At 39.0% G+C, this 21378-nt stretch overlaps 1 protein-coding gene across 1 annotated transcript in view; it reads right to left on the bottom strand.

Annotated features, from left to right (window-relative positions):
* Positions 1–4985: 4985 nt before the first annotated feature.
* The window catches only part of SNX29 (sorting nexin 29), a 465348-nt gene continuing 448955 nt past the window's right edge, over positions 4986–21378 (bottom strand). The window contains exon 21 of the mRNA XM_075179779.1: positions 4986–8292. Within this exon, the coding sequence (XP_075035880.1) occupies positions 8163–8292 (130 nt within the window). The 3' untranslated portion in view covers positions 4986–8162. The remainder of the gene's footprint in view (positions 8293–21378) is intronic.

Raw genomic sequence — 21378 nt, 5'->3', positions numbered from 1 at the left:
GAGCACAAATTCCCACAGAAACACTCCAACATCTTGTGGAAAGCCTTCCAAGAAGAGTGGAAGCTGTTATCGCTGCAAAAGTGGGACCAACTCCATATTAATGTATATGTATTTGAATACAATGACATTACAGTCCCTGTTGGTGTAATGTTTAAGCATCCAAATACTGTTGTCCATATAGTGTATCTGCAAAGCTTATGATGCTTTAATTATTTAATAATGATAAGCTAAAGGGCTTAATACGTAATCAACCAATCAAAGTGGTTAGATAGTGCTGCTGATAGTCATCCATCATTATCATCATAGTATATCGCTGCAGCACCACATGCAATATGCCTCCTTAAATGCGTCTTCTGCAGATGTGTCCATGTTTAATTGTGTCGACATTACGTAAACACACACTTACTATGCTCAGTCTATATTTGGGTACCTCCGCCTGTCAGATTTTGCATCTAAAGACGTAAAGAGACTCAATTCAACAGTATGCAAAAATCTATATACGGATGTATGGGTATGGTATACTCTTTCATGGAGATGGACAGTACAGAAATGTGTATCTTATGTCAAAAAAAATTACGTACGTCAAACTCTAAACAAGCCCCAGAAGGTGCAATTTTGCATCTTGGGGGGGAGGGGTAAACTTCAGATGTGTGGATATAATTGGAGTTGGAAAGGCAGCTGTCAAATATGTGTGTGCTTTATGCATAAGCAGCAAGTATTTTCCAATTAAACAAAATTCATTTGCATCCCTTGCATCGCAATATGGTTTTTCCAGGTCCAAAGATGCACTCTTCAGCTGGATTTCTCCTAATTGTAAACGATGTCCACAACCACTATTCTATTTTATTCTGTTATTTCGTAAAGAATAAAATAGAATACTTATCTGGTATTGGATTACATGGAACTAGCACATATTTGAAAGTGCATAACGCAGTAGAGATTATTTACAAGTGCACTTGATGTGCATTGAAAAACACATTTGCTTTGCACTAGTGCACCAGTATACAGGCCCGGCGCTCCCATTAGGCAAGGTAAGGCACTTGCCGAGGGCGCCGGGCTCTGGAGGGCGCCCTCCAGAATGAAAATTACTTTAAAACTGTGCAGCGACCGCTGACCATACCTGTCACGGCCGCCGCACAGCATTCAGATGCACGGGGGAGGGGGAAGAGGCTATTGCTCACCACCACCGCCTCTCTGCTCCGTCTCCTCCCCTCCACTCACTAGTGTCAGTGAGTGGAGGGGAGGAGACGGAGCAGAGAGGCGGCGGTGGTGAGGTAAGGAAAGACGGGGTGAGGAGGGAGGAGGGCGCCGATTTTTGCGGGGGGGTGGGGGATGCGCCAATTTTTTCAAAATGCCTAGGGCGCCATGGAACCTAGCACCGGCCCTGCCAGTATAGTACCCCGGCATACATCAAGGTGCAAGTCTCCTCTCTGCTCCTTGGAGATACCTTTGAAAGCTGAAAGTGTGCCTTGCTGTGCGGAAAAACCTTCAGAGACGCACTGTGCAAAAGTGTAAATGTCACATCAAAGGACAACATCCTACCACTTTAGCCTACCTCCATCCCCTATTTTGTCTTCTGTATCCCTAATGTTTGATAAATGCTTCAATAAAAGTATTGAAGGTAAAAAAAAAGAATTGTATGAGACCCAAAAACCCCCCGCTCTGACCTGGTGCAAAATTAAAAAAAATTGCGGACAGGAATTGGCCTTGTGCCCCTTAGGAAGACCCTAAAATGACTTGCAATATATTTGTTACAATAGGTTTCCAATAATAGATGAAGCTTTAATCTTTTGATAAAATGCATTAAATCCGACTCACATTAAGAAGAATGCTACATCTGTTTAATCATGTCAGCTATTAACCCAGATTAGAACATCTCTGTATTCACATGTAAATGAGTCAGTCTATGTTTAGGCTGTAAATTCAATGTATTCCACTGAAATTCACTAAATGCTGCACATATTAACAATACAATCGAGTTTAGGACAATGACACCCCTTTATTATAACCATCTACTGCTCACATAAAAGCGTATGTAAAATATTAGATGGAGCTGTGTCTTTCTTCATCTGTACTATGTAATTATGTTAACAAACATATTCTATTTCAATATGTGAATGTAAAACAGCAGTGGACATCACAGCTTACTTTAAGAGCCTCTTATATGGTACTTGGTTAGAAAAGAGGGCTAAACACAAAACCTTTCAAAGCACAGAAATATAAAGTCTCCATTGTCACAGCAGGACCCAATAAATACATGTATTATACCTTCATTATGACATAAGAGAACCAGCGCATTGTTCTTACATAGGCTCGGCTGCAAGGTTGGTTGGACATGTAGGAAACTTGGTAAGAAGACTTTATTAGCAACAGGGCCGTAACTAGGGCTGTGCGACAGGGGCGACTGCCCAGGGCGCAACGCTGAAGGGGGGCGCAATTTTGGAATATTTTAGGTTAATTTGGTTAAAATTGAGGGCTAGGGGGGCGGCATTTGTCTTTCTCAACCAGGGCGCTAGAATTCTAAGTTACGGCTCTGATTAGCAACATCCCCTCCAGCAGTGGGGCAGCACAATGTCCACCATTTTTGGAAGCCAGTGCACAAACAACCCATCCACGTACAACATCTTTTCTTACACTTAGGGGTATATTTACTAAACTGCGGGTTTGAAAAAGTGGGGATGTTGCCTATAGCAACCAATCAGGTTATAGCTGTCATTTTGTAAAATGTACTAAATAAATGATAACTAGAATGTAACTCTTTGCTGTAGGCTACATCTTTACTTTTTCAAACCCGTAGTTTAGTAAATATACCCCTTAGAGTAATAATGTGGACTGTCACATGTACCACAGTGCAACACTTTAATGATTACCCTGTTTTGTGAAGTAAAATTTGGTAATAAATGGCCATTTCCAAGATGTCCTGCATTATCCCTTCTTTTCTCGAGTTCTGCTTTACAATTTGTACCACAGTGCAGCTAATTGAAGGTCACCTTGTTTCACTCACCCTGATTCTTTCTTACCCCTCCTTCCCTGCCTCTCCCTGTGGACCAGTAGATGGCGGGTCTTGTCCTCATCAATACTGTTAGTGTGACTTTTGGGCTGGCTTGGGGGAAATAGGCCTATTCAATAGACGTGAATGCTACTGTACTGTTGGAGTTAGTTGAAGGGAAATAGGCCTATTTACTAATTATGAATGCTATTTAATATCAGAGCTGGTTCATGAAGGCTATTTATTAAAGCAAATGGTATTTATTGAATGTTGGGGCAGGCTGCAGTGACAGTAAGGAGCTATGTCCCTTTTCATGCTGCTCTGCTTATGAAGGGGGAACAGCACCTAACAGCGGTTACTCAACAGACAGCCGTCCGCTCAGCTTGAACAGCCATATGAAATTATTTCCAACTAGTATTGTTGGTCTGGTCATAGACCTGGACCCAGATATGAAGAGGAAGGAACTCACCCACATGTTATCATCTATTGCCAGTTTGTTACAAACAGGAGCAGAAGGAATATTTCTGAAAGCACTGAATTACTGGATTTTAGTGCGTATGTTGTTTTGTGTTGTTATGTATCCTTTAAATGAATGCACTCAATTTTGCGTAATCCGCCCAAAGTTTACATATGAAAATGATGAAAATGACAGCACCTGAAGGGTACAGCATTTAGCTGGGAGGAGCTGGACAGATTGAGCTTGGCATAATTGTGTGTCTCATGTTACATCCATGTGCAAAAAATTAATTTGATTTTGTGAGACATTTAACAGGTGGAAATGGTGCATTTTGGGGGCATTGCCTAATTGACAGGTGTATGCAGAGCATTTTTCTGATGCTCAAGTTGAGAGGGAGGGGGTTGGAGGGCAGTATAGTGCTGCTAGACACCTGCTTCATAGCTTGGCCACTCAGCCTTGTGTGAGGGCACATGCTGGGCCACTCGATTGCACTATTCCTCCTCGCTAAAAGTTGCCAGGCAGTTAGGTATGATGTGCTATGGGATATTAGTATGCTAGGGAATTCATGAATATTCATGTACGAGTTTACACAAAAGGCTTGACCAGTTTTGGACACTCCCCAATGTAGCAAAAGAAAGGATTCCTCCCCATCACCTGAGGCTCGGTGTATATTACAGCTCTGACTTATCCTGTCCAGTTGTGGGAAGAATATCAAAATGACTTCATATAAACAACGTGTTACTTACACACATATATACTCCAAAAACATACTGGTAGGTTATCCTGGTGGCTGCTATCTAAATTGACGTGTGTGTGTGTGTGTGTGTGTGTGTGTGTGTGTTAGGGAATTTAGACTGTAAGCTCCAATGAGGCAGGGACTGATGTGAATGAGTTCTCTGTACAGCGCTGCAGAATTAGTGGCACTATATAAATAACTGCTGCTGATGATGATGATGATATATAGTGTGGAAGCCAAAAAAAAAAAAAATCAAACTGCTCCAGTATATTTTCCTGATATTACAACTACTTATACTCCAGAATTATCATAATTATAGCAGAATGACAAATGAGAGCTGAATTATTGGAAGCGGGTAAACTGCCGCACACAATACCTCAGTTATCATTTAAGTAGACGAACACCAAGTCAATGTATAGAATGTTCACATCCTTGGTACAATGTGATTTATAATCAATGTAACACTTTATTTTTTCACCTGTAGTCCCACAATTTTGTAGAAGCAACATATAAGTTAAAGCATAATAATATGGTTTTCTCAAACATGACTCAGAAAACATTTATGGCAAATTACATGTATTTTTGACATTAGTAAATAGGCACATTAAACAATACATTACATCAGTATTATTTTACAAGCACCTACATCCTTTAAAGATGTCTCTTTTTTCATCTTATTTATTTCAGAATGTCAATATATATATATATATATATATATATATACATATATATATATACACATATATATATATATATATATATATATATATATATATATATATATATATATATATATATATATGCACAAGTTTCAAAATCCCCCTTGTTTTAGAAAAACAATTCTGTAACTTAAACTGTATTACTTTATGCACACATTTAGAAGAATGACATTTCTGTAGTACACAGTATTATTTTTTTTAATTTTTGCTATGCTGTTTGGCTTTCAAAGCCCAATGGCACGTGTAGTAAGTTTCCCTTTGGAGCATTCAATAATACAGTAATACTGAAGGATTAGGTTGTAGATAATAGAATGTACAGAGCAGACAATTTTGCTAGTATCTGGAGAAGTTAATGTTGATAACCATGAACAATTGTTATACTTTTCTTTTGGAATGTTGCTTTGTATATAATGTTTAATTTACAGTATTTTAGCACTAAAGTAGCTTGTGTCTGGTTGGCGACTGTAAATAAGATGCATTGTTTTTCCGAATGTTAGTTGTAAACTAATTAAAAAAGAAGGTATGTCCACCGGTGAGCGTGATTTTTATTTAATTCACTTGAAATACTCTGCAATTAAGACTGGATTTAGATCTGGATATCAGTTTCGATGCTATTATTAGGTATTATGGAACAGTGATGTTGAATAATTATGCAAAAAATTTCTGGCATGCTCAACCTATATTTTTATCTTTATACAGTAAGAATAAAAATAACCAAATTTTCTGGTATTTTACAAATTTAGTTCTCTTCCTCCATCTGGCATAACCATAAAGTTCAAAAGTCCAGTCTCACCACAGTCCCCAATATATTCACCCCTGTCTCTGCCAGTAATTGTATCTATCAGGAACTATGGGGGCCCAAACATAGAAGCTTCACCATAATGTCAGTGAAGGGTGAGGGGTTTTGATATGTAGGAAAAAAAAAAAAAAAAGATTATTGTGCTCCTGATGACCATTTTAAAAGGGAAGGGTACAGTATATTTTCACATGAGAATGTCCTTTCTCTGCAGAACACCAAAAGCCAGTAACAGCAGAAACTAACAACTTGTACTTTTGGGGGTATATTTACTAAACTCTGGGGTTGAAAAAGTAGAGCTGTTGCCTACAGCAACCAATCAGATTCTAGCTGTCATTTTATAGAATATACTACATAAATGGTAGCTAGAATCTGATTGGTTGCTATAGGCAACATCTCCACTTTTTCAAACCCACAGTTTAGTAAATATGCCTCTCGGTATTTATGTGAATGTTCAAAAGTGTTTGAGATGCAATTGTAATGCATTAAATATAGAACACTATGCTCCTTTCTTATACACACAGGCATTTCCAGGTAAGTTCACAATTTTCTTTCTGGTCTATCTGTTTGAGGTACATTTGGTAAACATATGTTAAATATAACACATCAGAATGAACCAGTTTTTACATATGTCCTTGTTAGTGCATTTTACATGTGGCCCTTGTTGGTGCATCATATTTGAATGCATGTGTACATACCCTGAAAAAGTGTTGTGTCAGAGAGACAATTGTACTTGAAAATGGGATCTAAAGCATGTTTTCAAATGTTTTATATATGCTAGGAATCCTGCTAGAGTCATCAGGCCATATTGTTTTTGGCTATAAAAGATTCAAAATGCTTATGTGGTTTTCTTTTTAGTTAAAACACAAATTTATATTGAAATGAGATCATGTATGGTTTGTCCTCACTCCCTTTATATTATACAAATGTGCGTAAGCTTCAACTTCACTTTAAAATATAAGGCTGCTGACATATGTCATTTCAAGTTCCTTCCCTCAGGTCACCACTTACAAATCCCATTATGATAAAATAACGCACAGTCTGTAAAAAGGGGTTTTGTACTTTTACAATGGTTGTCTACATAATGAATGATTGGTGCCACTGGTAAAAAAAAATGTCACTTCATAATCAACATACAAATAAGTGGATCACAGATTAATGCATCTTGTTGTGTGTGTGAAAATCAAGCTAAAAGATAAAAAAAAAACATATAAACCAGATTTATTCTATCTTTTGTGCTAAAATGGTCTGTTAAACACCAATGAAACTATGCTCTGAAAAAAACATTTCTAGAATAATGTACTTAATTAGTATTAAAATATTCAAACTAGCTCTCATTCATAATAAGTCTATTTATAAACACTGATCATTTTCGTACATTGTATGTCTATGGTATCACCACCTACCCTTATGCTTTGATAGTGACATGATACACTGCCTGTATATGGTGTACAGCCATAAACTGCATACATCCACAACAGGACAAGGACAACACACCCTCACTGTATGCAGACATTGACTGTAAGAGGGAAAGCTACACTCTCTATGTACGCAGTACAGTCACATTCACTGTATGCAGTGCAGTCACACTTTCTTTGCATGCTATACATCCACAGCAATGTACAAAAAATAAACTATAAAAAAAACTCACACATTTTAAATACATAGCCCATTTTTACAGATCAATGTTATACATATTATTTATCTTTTGCTTCATTTCAATTTTGGCCATATTAAAGTGATCATTTGCAATAAGACCCATTTTAGTGGGCATAAAGTGCTTTATAGTAAGTGCTGCTTAGCAAATATAATGAAAAATTAACTATATAAATCAATTTTTTAGACTGAAGGTCCCTTAGTGAATTTAGCCTTAAAGGCCCTATCTAATCCATGTAACACAAAAAGACCTAAGTATTTAATTCAGGTTGTTCCATACCCAAATCATGTATACATATATACTTTTATGTTTGCTCAAGACGAGCTTCGTCCTTGGAAAATACTTTATAGACAACAGTGCCAATAGTTTGACTGCAATAGGTCGTACAACCCTACAGTCATCGTTCTAATATGGGGGGAATGCCTCCTTCCCCCCATATTAAACTGCAATGCAGTTTCTAAAATTCATTAGGCCAAAAATACTGGTTACTAGAAAGATAATAAAGACTGCACTAACATTTTATAGGTGTACATCCCATTATAAAGCTTATGTCTAAGAAGAAAAAGATTAAAATGAACATCCTCCAAGTGACCCTGTAATGTTAGTGAGTAATGAGGAAGATAGACAAGAACCTATAAATAATGGTCGAGCAACCAAAAAATGTGTTTGTTCAGAAGAAGTCTCATTCCTCCTCTAGAAGCAGATTTCATACGTGACCTATTTCAGGACAGAAGTCATTTTGCTGAGAACAGCAGCTTTCTGCCTTACTAATGTTATTACTAATATAATGTTATTATGGAATAAGGGGTCAGAGGTCCCCACTCTGAGGCTCAGGGTTCCGTGACTCTCTCTGGTGACTGCGAGATAATTTCGGAAAGCGGGAAGCCACTTTTGATCGACTGCTTTTGCTGCCTTGTTCTGGATTGCCTTGGATGTCACTGAAAGTAGAAAAAATAGATAACAGGTGCAAATTACTCACAAAATGACTGTAGCAAAGGTAAGAGCATTTATTTCCACATGAATATGTCAGCTCTATTTCACTATCATTGACCCCGGAACATGCTATTTTCAGCAATTATGTTAATGTGACAGTCAGCGGAAAATGAATATAAACTCTGTACATAGGTAACTAAAAGAAGCGCCATTAAACTGAAATACAAGTGATCCAAAATGCAAATGCACAATTCACAAATGTATATGTAAAGTTCCTATAAACATTCTGCTCCCAGTTTGAACCTCAGGTGGCACCACCATTTTTCACATATTTGCTGTGCTTGTTTTGCAGGAATTTTTGTACCTTATTACTGTCAGGAAATCTGAAATAGACAGATGCCCTCCCTCCCTTCCTCCCTCTCTCTCTGGATGAACACTTCAATGTATCTTTAGTCATGACAAACTCTGCACTGCATACGTATATATAAGAGCTCTTTTACAAGGGCTATAGCAAAACCAGTTCCTACGACTGCTATGGGGCCAGTAGCACAGGGGCCTTGAGAACAAAATGCGACCGAATGTATAACCTTAATATGGCTTCATAATGAATTTATCTAGGCAGGTATATGATTTGGAAAATAAAGAGGATAAAATGACTGTATATATAATTAAAACTAATGTGCCAAATTGCCCATAATGCAATAATACCCTGACCTATTTGGATACTTATTGGGGATGGATTAGTCTCTGTTGTGGATATGAGGGCCCCATTACAATTTTTCTATGGAACTCAGACATTTCTAGTTCTGTCCTCCTCTTTTATGTAAAGTATGATGCATTTTAGGCTTGGAGGTCCTTTAAGTGAGCCTCATATCCCTCCACACTCCTGCCTGCTCTGCTCAGCCAATGTCCACAGCATCACCTCCACTCTGCTTGCCACATCTCACTCCTGTCTCCAAGACTTCTCCCGTGCTGCTCCCCACACATGGAACAATCTTCCTTATTCTAACAGATTCTCCTCCTGCCTCTAATGCTTCATACATTTCTGAAAAATGTACCTGTTCAAAGTCTACCAATCCACCGCCTAACCCTTGCCTAACTGCACCCCTCTCTCGCTTAGTTTATCTCTCTGTGTCTCCCTCCCGAGTTTCACATCCAACCCCTCCACATTATAATGTAAGCTCTCTCCTTCCTATTACTCCACACCCATCCCAACTTATTTCCTAGTCTCCAGCTCCTGCAGCTTTACAGTATTATGTCTTACAGATATTGTTCTTATGTTTTGCAAATACCTTTGACCCAAATGCTGTTAGTGTTATTCTGATTAACATGGCTACTGTTTAATAGCATTCTGTGTTTGTCCTTATTGCATGGATCCAAGTCCATACCTACTATACTACCTGCTTTCTGGCACCCATTTTATCACTGTAAATTGACTTTTGTAATTCTACTGGTAATATCACCTTTGTTGTATCCTTGTTACTTGAATTCTGCTACTTGTGATATATTTAACCATGTTATGTTATATCATGTTATACTACTTGTGTCAACTTTACCTTTGTTCTACTGCTGTTTTGTAGAGCGCTACAGAAAGATATGGCACCTTATAAATAAACGACAATAATAATAATAAAGGCGACAGAGTTTCATGCAGCACAAAATTAGGGTTAATTACATCCTCCTGTGTAGCTTCAAGAAGATGTCTACAGAATGCAGTGCAGCCCATGTTGGAGTTGTGTTTTGTACTAGCAGCAGAGACCGTGAACTGCAATGATGCTCTAGTTAGCTGTCTCCTAATTAAGGGCGTTTCATTAAATGAAGTACATTAGCAATACATCCCTGCTGGGCACTCTTAGCTGGCTCTGAAACTCTGATCCTAGATGAATGATTTCCTTTTATGTCAGCTGGAAAAAAAGAAGATCATCATTCATTCCTGCACACAATATACACATACATATGATACAAAGTAAAACATCATGTAGTTTTGTTAGGCAGGCATGACACAGATTTATGGGCCACTACAAGGATTGTTCATCACATACAGTTTAAAAAACATGATTTCATTTGACATGTTTTTAAAATCTCTGAGCTTTTACCATTCATTCCAATGGCACATTTATATCAATGGTGTTTCCAGTGTGTGCTATGTGTAGAAACCCTATTGGAATGAATGGAAAAAAAACTGACAGAAGCTTCCCAACTTTTTCTCATATCATTAGAGATTTGGAAAGTTTTAATTTGTCTCTATTGATGTGGGATCAAAACCAGGAGCTAACAAGACTCCCCTTTACTGCAAACCAATCACAATTGGCAGCATGATGGCTTAGGGGTCTATGCATTAATAATATGCGGTCAAGTAAATATACATTGCTGCAAATCGTAGTGTTGCATATTTAAGTACTGCTACAATGCATTATGCCGAGGCTACTCTGGGAGCCCCGTCGAAGACCCCTGTGCTGCGTTTAGATTTTCTTATTTACAGGCAACTTAGTACTGCCAGTGATAGGAGGAAGTGCTGAGCCGAATTCTGTGAAGCCAGAGAGGCATGGTGTTACCTGTCTGTGCAATGCAAAGCTTATCAAAGCTTCATGCATTGCAGAACATTGCAGCCCCCGTATTAATCAATGGGGACTGCGATGCTGCACGGTATTTGCCTCCGTTAGGCAGTTAATGCAAGCTGTTTCTGCATCTTTTAAGTGCCAAATGAGCTTAATGCATAGACCCCTTAGTTGTTAATACTTCTGCCTCACAACACTGGTGTCATGAGTTCGATCCCCGACCATGGCCTTATCTGTTTGGAGTTTGTATGTTCTCCCTGTGTTTGCGTGGGTTTCTTCCGGGTGCTCTAGTTTTCTCCCACAATCCAAAAACAAACTGGTAGGTTAATTGGCTGCTATTAAAATGACCTTAGTCTGTGTGTGTGTGTGTGTGTGTGTGTGTGTTAGGGAATTTAGACTATAAGGGGCATATTCAATTAGCTTTCCGGTTCGCGGGATCGTGCCGGAACAGCCGCGAAACTTAATCCACGTTACCGCAATAACGTGGATTTTCGTTCGCAGCCCATAGGGTTGCGAACGAAAATCTGCGTTATTGCGGTACCGTAATACCGGCAATAATGCGCACTTTCCACAGTAACGCGCGTTACCACGGACCGGAACCCTAATTGAATATGCCCCTAAGAGTGAATAGTGCAGGGACTGATGTGAGTGAGTTCTCTGTACAGCGCTGCAGAATTAGTGGCGCTATATAAATAGATGATAATGATAGTGTGACAAAACTGATTGGATGCAGATGTGTAATACTGACACATAATACAGACAGCACCAATGTTCCTTTACTGTAATGATTTCCTTAAAACATAATACCGTTAAACAAACAGTACACGAATGTAATAAAAGTTCTATAAGAAGTATGCAACTCCCCATTTTGATCAGAATGTGTCTGTTGCCTATGTATTGGCAAGGCAATCAAAGAGGTGCATGGATGCAAATTGAAATGTGCTTTGATCAGGCGCGGGCTGGGAGGTATCAGCCCGGGGGGCGCACAGGCGGCTGCATTACATGACACGCATCGCGGTAATATAAAAAAATTATTGCATCCACGGCGGGGGATGGGGGGAGGCGTTAGACTGAGCGGCCCGGGTGCCCGCTGCCCCCCGGTCCAGCCCGCCCCTGGCTTTGATGCTACATTTGTTTCTGCTGGTAAATTACCTTCACTGCATTATCCAACATGATGTGGCAACTGGACATGACCATAATACAATATTATTATTCTTTGCAGACATAGGACATTACACCTCCCAGAATACTAAACATCCCAATATCATCTGATCCCTGGACTTAATACAATTCTAATGAATGTTAATACATTTTAGTTTGTACATCAGGCAAGTTGATTAATAATGACAGGGAAGTAATATTAAGCAATTGGCCAATTATAAGGTCCAGGCTCATAGTTAGGGACAAACATTTTCTAAAAATGTCCAAGAAATCAGGGATACTTGACAACACCGGGACTTAAGTGTACCTTTAAGTCCCATATAAAACTACACCAGTAGTTTAAAAATAGCTATCATGCTTTTAGACAGCTGTATGTGTGTTAATAGTAGAAAACTGCTGCTGTAATAATTTTCTACAGTCACCACACCCCCATTCTTTTTACAGCAATAGAATATGTACTCAATCTGTCTCCTCCACTTTCATTGAATACAGTTACCACAAACAGTAGACTAAAAAATGCCGGCAGAAAATCAAGGGGACCCATCAAACAATGAATAACAAAAAAGCAAACATTTCTGAAAACAATGACATTGGTAATATGCCACCGTTATCTTTAATTAATAATTAGTGCATCAGAAAAAGGACAGGGGGCATCCAAGTCTTAGATCCCTATTCTGATCAAATGTAAAAATCACTGTCTACAGAACAACTCCAACTACACTACAAGCACTAGCCTACAGAAAAATGGAAAATAGAGAAAAAGTCAGTGATGTCCTGTTTACCCACATGGCAAAGCACCAAGTAGTTTACTAGTCATACTATATGTATGTACACCACGTGTATTAAATCTATGTATACACAACATGAAAAACTTTTAACTTCAAGCCGGGTTCACACTTAAGGTGGGGTACAAAAAAAAGTATTGGGAGTGGATCAAACATTCTGCAGTGAAAAGAGAGTATCTTATAGGAAGACGTGCTGTACATTTGCTGTCGTAGGCTTATACAGTTTGTGGACAAAAATTGTTAATACATGGGTAAATGAGGGATACTTAGCATATCGAAAGCCACTGCTTCCATACAAGTATACCTCAAGTACCAATTAAGCTAGTAGCATCAGAGTCATGTATAAAAATGATGGACTGCTCTGAATGCAAATAATTGTAGCAAAAATAGTTGTAAGAGGAGACCACAGGCAGAAGAGGTGGGTGGGGCCATGATGACATGAATCACACCCCCAAAACTTGCCCTTTGAACGTGCCCTCCAGGATCTCCTGGAGGGGAAGTATAAAAAGTATAGCGTCCGTTACTGGAGTAAACCATAAGAACACTTCAGTCCTGAGTGTTTCCAACAGTGAAAATCTTGTAGGGTGCATTTTCCTGGCATGGTTAGGGTAGGTCATTCATTTCAAAGCACCGCTGATCGCTATTTGGTACCGAGTGATCTTCATGTTGCAGCATTTCTTACTTGATGGGGAAACCAGGATGACGATGTCCCCATGCACAGAGTATGTCTGGTTGCCAATGGTTTGAGAAGCATAACACTAATGATATTCATATGTTGTAGTCTTCTCAGTCACCTGGTCTAAACCCAAATAGAGACTTTATGGGATATTATAATGGCTGAAAGATTTTCCTCCACCATCAACCAGGCATCGGCTGAGTGACTTTTCATGTGGAAGAATGGATACTCTCCTGCACAATGCCAGATATTGCTAGACACTAGAGATTTCTACAGCACATATGGTGACTCAATGCCCTATTAAGGGAGTTTATATTGGTATGTTATGGCTTATATTATTATTTGTAAAACATACATTTTTCTTTAGAAAGCTTATGGAAATAGCACCATCATTTCAGATATCACCTATGTAAATATATATTGCTTCTCTAGTTTTAAATATAATAATGCTGCATCCACTTGAACCAAGATGATTAACCTCTGTCTCTTCTTCTTCTAGACATGAAAGAGAGCTCTTAACCAGCACAATGAATTTCTCAGGCATGCCAGGCAGCTGCAGAGTCCATGCTGTGAGATAGCTTTTTCTGAGAGTAATTGTTATTTTGATTTCCAGGAATTTCTGTCCGGATGTACAATTCTGAATACAAATTCATGTAAATTGATTTTCCCATAATGTGTGTTTTTTGTAGTTAATCTTTAGAATACATTTTCACTCCCTTTCACTGTTGACTTTCCAAATGACGTTTAGTGTACTTTTTAAATCTGTGTCTGTATAATTACATCTGTTGTTGCAGGCATTAAAAAATATTCTATCATGTCTCTGCAGACAGTACTCATTTTTGTGCAATTTCATGGATGTTACAAATACTTTGCTTGGATACAAAGACTCTGCACTGTATAGAGAGATGGCAATATGGGAATATAATCTGGGGCATGGCCAATTTTTATGGTAGATTGTACGATGTGTAAAGTGTCAGAGACCAGTGTGGGAGGTTACCAATTCTAGTTGTTAATTTCTTAATTAGCATTATTCATTTTGAAATGATAGAATACCAGAGTGAATAATGGAGAAAGTAATCTTATTTATTTCAAATGTAGAAAGAATGATACAAATATTATTGAGGGAGAATATGGCAGAATATATTGCAATAGATGCACAATAGGAAAAAAAATACAGACACTTGGATCTGTGGTTAGTTCTCCAAGATGTTTGGAACAACTTCCCTGCGGAGTTCCTTCACTTTCCATGCTGTTAACCAAAAGCCAAGCAGTATGCTTAGCACTTCTCCTAACTCTCATTGTTGTTGCTACAATAATATAGTTTATGAATAAAAGTATTTTTTTTCCTCCAACAAGATGTGTTGTGTGATAATTTTGTCCATTATGGTTAGATGTGTGGGTTCAAGTTAGAGAATAATCCTGATCCAGAAATCATGAAAGGGCATCAAGTCACCTAAATCCCGGGAGAATGGCGAATAAGCGATGTCTTCTATCCATATCCTCCATACTTTCTAGAATTTTCATTCTTCGATAAAGGGGTTGTGCACCAAAGAGTCATTAAATGATGCCTGAATGATTTGGCATCTTCAGCGTCATAAAGGGCAGCATCTGATTAGCTGTGAGCAGCTCATAATCATTGAGATGCTAGTCCGTAGAGCACTGAACCCATCACATACACACTTCTAAACAATTCAGAACAAAGCAGGAAAATATGGCAGGTGGTATTTAGTGAGTAAGTTTACATTTCTTTTAACATTTTTGATCTTATGCAAAAGTAGCACATTGAGGGGAAGCCAGAATCCAACTGAGGGTTGGGTTTGGATTCCTTTATTTTCAGTGTTTCTACCCTACAAACAAGTTGCTCTATCAAACAAAGCTGAGTGTTGATGGGGGAAGAGTCCTTTCGGCATAGCTACTGCTAAGCAAAGGCCTGGGGGTATGTTTACCATGTGGTGGTTCCGTAGAACTGAAGATTCCTAGCGCTATGAAGGCATTTTCTTTAAATCGCAATTTTATTAAAGTTAAATTTTACATTTTTTTGAATAAAAGTGGCGTTTTAAAAAATGCCTTCAAAGTGCCTGGAATCGAAGGTGCATAGTAAATATACCCCTTGGACTTTTTCGCAGGAAATCTAGCACCCTAGGCTACAAAAATGATATTATATAATTGTATTCAACTTTCATACTATAGTAAATACAAGTGTTCTCGGCAAAGGTAAGTGGAAATCACCCCCCAAACAGAGCTGTTGGTACATTTTAAAAAATGACAAAAATATTCTAGATTTTGTCTGACAATATTTGAGGTCATGATGCAGAAAATCTGCAGGACATGCTTTAAAGAGAAAGAAATATTGTAAAATAGTTATAGTCTTATAGAATATAATCACTGATGATTGATTTTATAACATACTACTACATATTAGGTAAGGAGTAGCATTACAGTAAACCAATAAGAACAAATGAATTGATACTAAACAACTACAGAAACTGATTTTTTTTATTGCTAAAAATGCCCAGTAAATACAGTTCATATTTATCTTACATTCTCTTCTGAGTTTCTAGATGTGACAGCTGGGAATCCCTATTCCACGACTGCACTAAGCAAACAATGATACATGTCACACTCACTGGGAGTCACTCCTGTCCATGTACGGGTATAGGAATGTCTTTTCACATCAGTAGCTGTGATTGCAGAATTCCTGGGGGGTGTACACTCTATGCTCTAAGCTTGCCGCACTGACGGCTTGAAATGGAAATGGCCAGAAAGAAGGATTTTTAACCTAAGGCTACAGTTCTGGCAGCAATCCCAGTATAAAATACACCTCTAAATCCTTTCATGTAGCTTCTCGGATGGTCACAACTTGCTATCAGCTATACATTGAGGCAGCTGATTCACTAAAGGGTGAACAAATGAGAGCAAATGATTTATCATTCATGTGCATGTATCCAAAATGAATTTGTCATTTGACAACACCGAGATTTACTATGATAAAATCAGCACAGCCACAAACCGAAATTAAACAACCTGCCGTGAATACAGACTGAATAAAACACTGGAGTAAAGTCACTTAGTCACCTGCACAGTGTCATGTTTCAATTGTGAAGACATTATTCTCAAAAACAAAAAACCGATAATATAATTTGTGTGTTTCTTCCAAGCAGGAAAAAATAAAGCACCTCCATAGCTGAGAGATGCCCGTGTGGTAATGTCATGCAAGTGTTGTACCTTCGGAGGCACTGTTCAATAAATGAGATATTACTGAGAACATTAACAAATATACTGTACGTATAACTGCCTCCATGCCTTGACAGAACTTCAGGCATTATTTACATTTTCTGTGCAACCGAGTACAATCTACAGTATTGTTCTTGCTTATCAGCCATTGCAGACCAGAAGAACTTGGCGGCAATGCAATTCCATGGGATTTATGAGAGGGTGTATGCTGTGCAGAGATAAATGTCTTCCCATGAGCATTTCCCTACCACTTGCATTATACTAAGCTTTTGCACATATATGTTTTTGAATGTTCTTAGTAGAGCTTGGTCATACTTGTCAACTCTCCCTGAATGTCAGGGAGACTCCCTGAAATAGGGGTGATCTACCTCACTCCCTGAAGAGTCTGGCATTCTTCCTGATGCTGAGCAAGTACAAGACCTGGTTGGCTTCGCCATCTGCGGCATGATGACACAGTTCAGAAATTGTGTCCTATGTCCATGTTTTGATGCCTATGGAGGTGGCCGTTTTCATGGAGACCAAAATTTAATCAAATACTGACAGGTAAGACAACATGACTTCAGTAATGGAGACAAAAATGTAAAAGACACTTCAGTCTCTAGAGATTCATTAGCTGCTTTTCTTTAACGCATAGTTGCCTACTCTCCTGGAATGTCCGTTAGACTCCCGCATTTCTGGGAGGGCTCCCGGGAGAGCAGGGCAACCTCCCGGTTCTTGCCCCGCAATAGATAAGTGGTGGGGGGTGGGGCTTAATGATGCAAATATTGCATCACCTTAGCCCCACCCCCTGTTGTAATTGGCCAAAATTGTGACAAACATTTAGGGGGCGGTGCCAAAATGATGCGATTCATCAAGCCCCGCCCCCATGCACTCATCTCCCCCAGGATCTCCCTGAAGCCAACGAGGAAAAGTTGGCAAGTATGATCTTTGTTGATGTATTTTACATGAATGCTCTTTTAATATCCATACAAGATACTGTCTTTTAGCTAAACATAGCAAAGAATATTACAGACTTCAATTATATGAATAATGAAAATATGTTTGTCACGTTGAACATTTATAAAGCGTCTGGCATCAGTGATGCGGGGCGGCATTTTGCCCTCTTCAGTTTTCCTTGTCAACTGTTTGACTAAAGACATTTATACTGGCACTGCTATTGTGAGTTCCACGAGTGTTCCGATGGATGTGCACATTGTTGGTAGGTCTGGTAATCTAAGGTAGTGGTATGACATTATTGTGACTATGTGGGTATACAGAACAACAGATGAATGCGGCTTCGTGGGAATGTGAGCATCATTGTACAGTTTTGAGTGGGATTTGCTATATTGTGAAGGGGGGGTACAGTTTGGGCAGAAAATGGAAGGGTATATATTTTTTAAAAATGTAGCTATTTAATATATTGGGAAGTGTGACAATCAGTACTTCTTTTAATGTGTACCCTTGAACGTATGTGTAAAGATTCTGTTGCATGTTAAGTCACATGTACATCCAGAGACATCCAACTCTGAAACCAAAATAACCGAAAAATAATAATGTAATGAAGTGTCAAATACACAAGAGAGAATAGTGTCTTCACACTGTTATTAATAAATGCAGAACACGCATTTTTTCCCATAAAATGTAATTAAATACAAACACCACCACATTCATTATTTACCGCTTTAAAAATGGAATGGGAATATTCTTTCTTGCAGTAGTCCAAATGAAAATGATAAATAATCCAAAAAGACTTTATATAATATAGCCACAATGATCATGAATTAAGGAATATCAGCTGCAAGGGTCAATGCTCAAGCAGAGAATCAAATGCAGTTAAGCAGAGATGCTGATGGTCATCATCATTGTGTATATTTACAAAAGCCCTCAAGCACTTGCAAGGGATATGCCTCTTAAGAGACGTATCTAGGAAGTATCCATGTCTAATTATGATACATCACCATGGCGTGCTATACTTACATGAAAACACCCGTACTGTACTCAACTAAAGCTTGCCCCTCCTTGTTCCACCTTTTCACACATGAGGGGACGCAGGTCTAACATGTCTACAAATCTAGCTGTGGATGCACTTTTGTACATTAGGCATAGGGTTTGCCCAAGCACACCCTAATATACTACTGACTTAAGATGGGGGCAGAAGCGATCCATTTATAACAGCAGCATTGTGGCTGCTTCTCTCAAGCAGCCGCAATTTATACAACCTAGCAGCAATGGGGATGCTGCACATGCGCAGCAACAGCTGCTCCTCCCATGTTCCCTTGCGGAACTGAAGAGCTCTTGACTCGATGTAACTCAAGGTAAGTGGTGACACTACAGTATGGCATAATATGAACTGGGTGCACTACTGTGTGGGATAATATGAACTGGGAGCACTACTGTGTGGGATAATATGAACTAGGACACTACTGTGTGGGATAATATGAACTGGGAGCACTACTGTGTGGGATAATATTAACTGGGACCACTACTGTGTGGCGTAATATGAAAGGGGGGCATTACCTTCTGGCATAATATGAACTGGTGGCACTACTGTGTGGCATAATATGAACTGGTGGCACTACTGTGTGGCATAATATGAACGGGGGGCATTACCTTGTGGCATAATATGAACTGGTGGCACAACTGTATGGCATAATATGAATCGGGAGTACTACTGTGTGGCAAGCCATAACATCCAGCAAGAAGACCTAAACAAAGGGGCTACTTTCTCCCATGTACCTTACTATTTGGGCTGGCAAGAGAAGCCTTTCCCCTTCCCTCATCATTCAACTGACATCAGTGAATTAAAAGTGGCATCGCAAATAAAGATTCAGGCTGACTGTGAGAGTTCCCTGACACAGGGCATATGTGATGATAGTATATGGTAGCTGCTAGTTGTCGTGTTACTGTACTCTGCCTCAGAGATCTGTTAATGAGTGTGTGTATATATGATGATGGCAGTGTGTTTCTGTATATAAGCTACAGTGTCTCACAGTGCCAATGTACAGTGTGTGCTAGTGTGTGCAGTGTGTGCAGTGTGCATATTTGGGCACGAGTCAGTATATTTGTATGCATTTTGCAGTAATGTTTGTGTTTCTGGGATATTGTTTGCGATGGCTCAGTAGCCCATTACAGAAATACTTCAGACACTAACGTCAGTGCAGCAATAAATCAATGTATGTGCTTCTCCAACACAATATTTAAACATAAAAATACATTTTGTTATACCTGTTGTTGTTCCAAAGTATGTGTCAGTGTGACATTTGTAAGGAAGAAAGGTTATTATTTTAACTAAATTTCAAAGATTAGGCCAGTTGTCATTATTTCAGTATTCAATTTGACCAAGGTTTCTTGATCTAACCAAAATTAAAAATGCTTTAGACAAATAAGGATTTGGTAGCATAGTTGAATAAATATTTTTTCATGTAATTCAACTACACAGATGTTGCCAACGTTATCCCAAAGTAGTATTTATGCTTACCCATATAATTAACTCTGAAACCATTTGCTTAGCTGCATCCTAGGTATAATTAGAGATGATGGCTCAAGATAAAATAATTACCTTTAGGGATAATATTGGCTGCATCTGTAAGAAATGTGCCTCAATATGGTTTCATTGACTCTATCTATTGCGTATTAAATAATGACTGCATACACTCAATAATACACTGAGACCAGAGGTGTTGCACAAGCTGTGGCTTGTTCATTTCAACAGCATACAAACATAAATGTTACAACATAGCAGATACAACAGAACAGTGTAACACTAGAAATACACATATTCATCATAAGAAAGACTGCAGGTTCAACATTCACATATCTAACAATTCTCTTCCTTCTTAGAAAGGAAGTCGACTACAAATCCAGTTTTTGTGGGGGTATCTAACTCGTGCAGGGTAACGTTACTCCATAAGTTCGGAGGGTATATCATACATAGACACAGGTGATACTTAACTAGTTTCATTAACTTACAAGCCGGAACTAGGGTGCTGTCAACAGCCTCGCCTGAGCTTTCATCTGGTGTAGCCATACATTCACACAACTGGTCGATGTGGTGGTGCCAGAGGACTGTGGCCCACTTTGTTCCTAACCTTAGCAACAGTTTTGATCCCCTCGGTAATTCCGAGCCAACACAGTCTGCACTATGCACAAAGTACGAGTTTCTGTCACACCTTTGGCGGATGCTTGCTTTAGTTGTTCATCACATAACAGGCAGCTGGTGTTAGGATTTAGTAGGTGTATCTTGGACCGAAGGTTCTGGCCAGAGAGTAGCATGGCTGGAGTCTGAATAGTTGTGGTGTTAGTGTCATTCCGATAGGCCAACAGAAATGAATCAAGGTTCTGTTGTAAGGTGCCCCTGTCTTTGGACACAGCTCAATATATTTGTTTTAGTGTTTGTATAAACCACTTAGCCAGACCATTTGTAGTGGGGTGGTACATGGCGGATATAATGTGTCTCGCAGAGTTTCTGTTCAAGAATATTTAAACTTCTCCACTGTGAATGGAGGTCTATTGTTGCTGACCAGTTGCCTTGCTACACATGTTCTTTCAAACAAGCTCCATGCCACCTCTATAGTGGTTGTGGAAGCCATAGTAAATACTTCAGGTCACTAGGAGCAGGCGTCTACATCTATCAGAAATGTTGACCCTATGAGTCAATTGAACGGGACGTGAATAGTTGTAGTGGGCCAGCATGATGTC

This window comes from Mixophyes fleayi, chromosome 7, assembly GCF_038048845.1.
Source record: "Mixophyes fleayi isolate aMixFle1 chromosome 7, aMixFle1.hap1, whole genome shotgun sequence".
NCBI lineage: Eukaryota > Metazoa > Chordata > Amphibia > Anura > Limnodynastidae > Mixophyes > Mixophyes fleayi.
The sequence above is the reverse complement of the archived record's forward strand: the minus strand, read 5'-3'. Positions and strand labels throughout refer to the sequence as shown.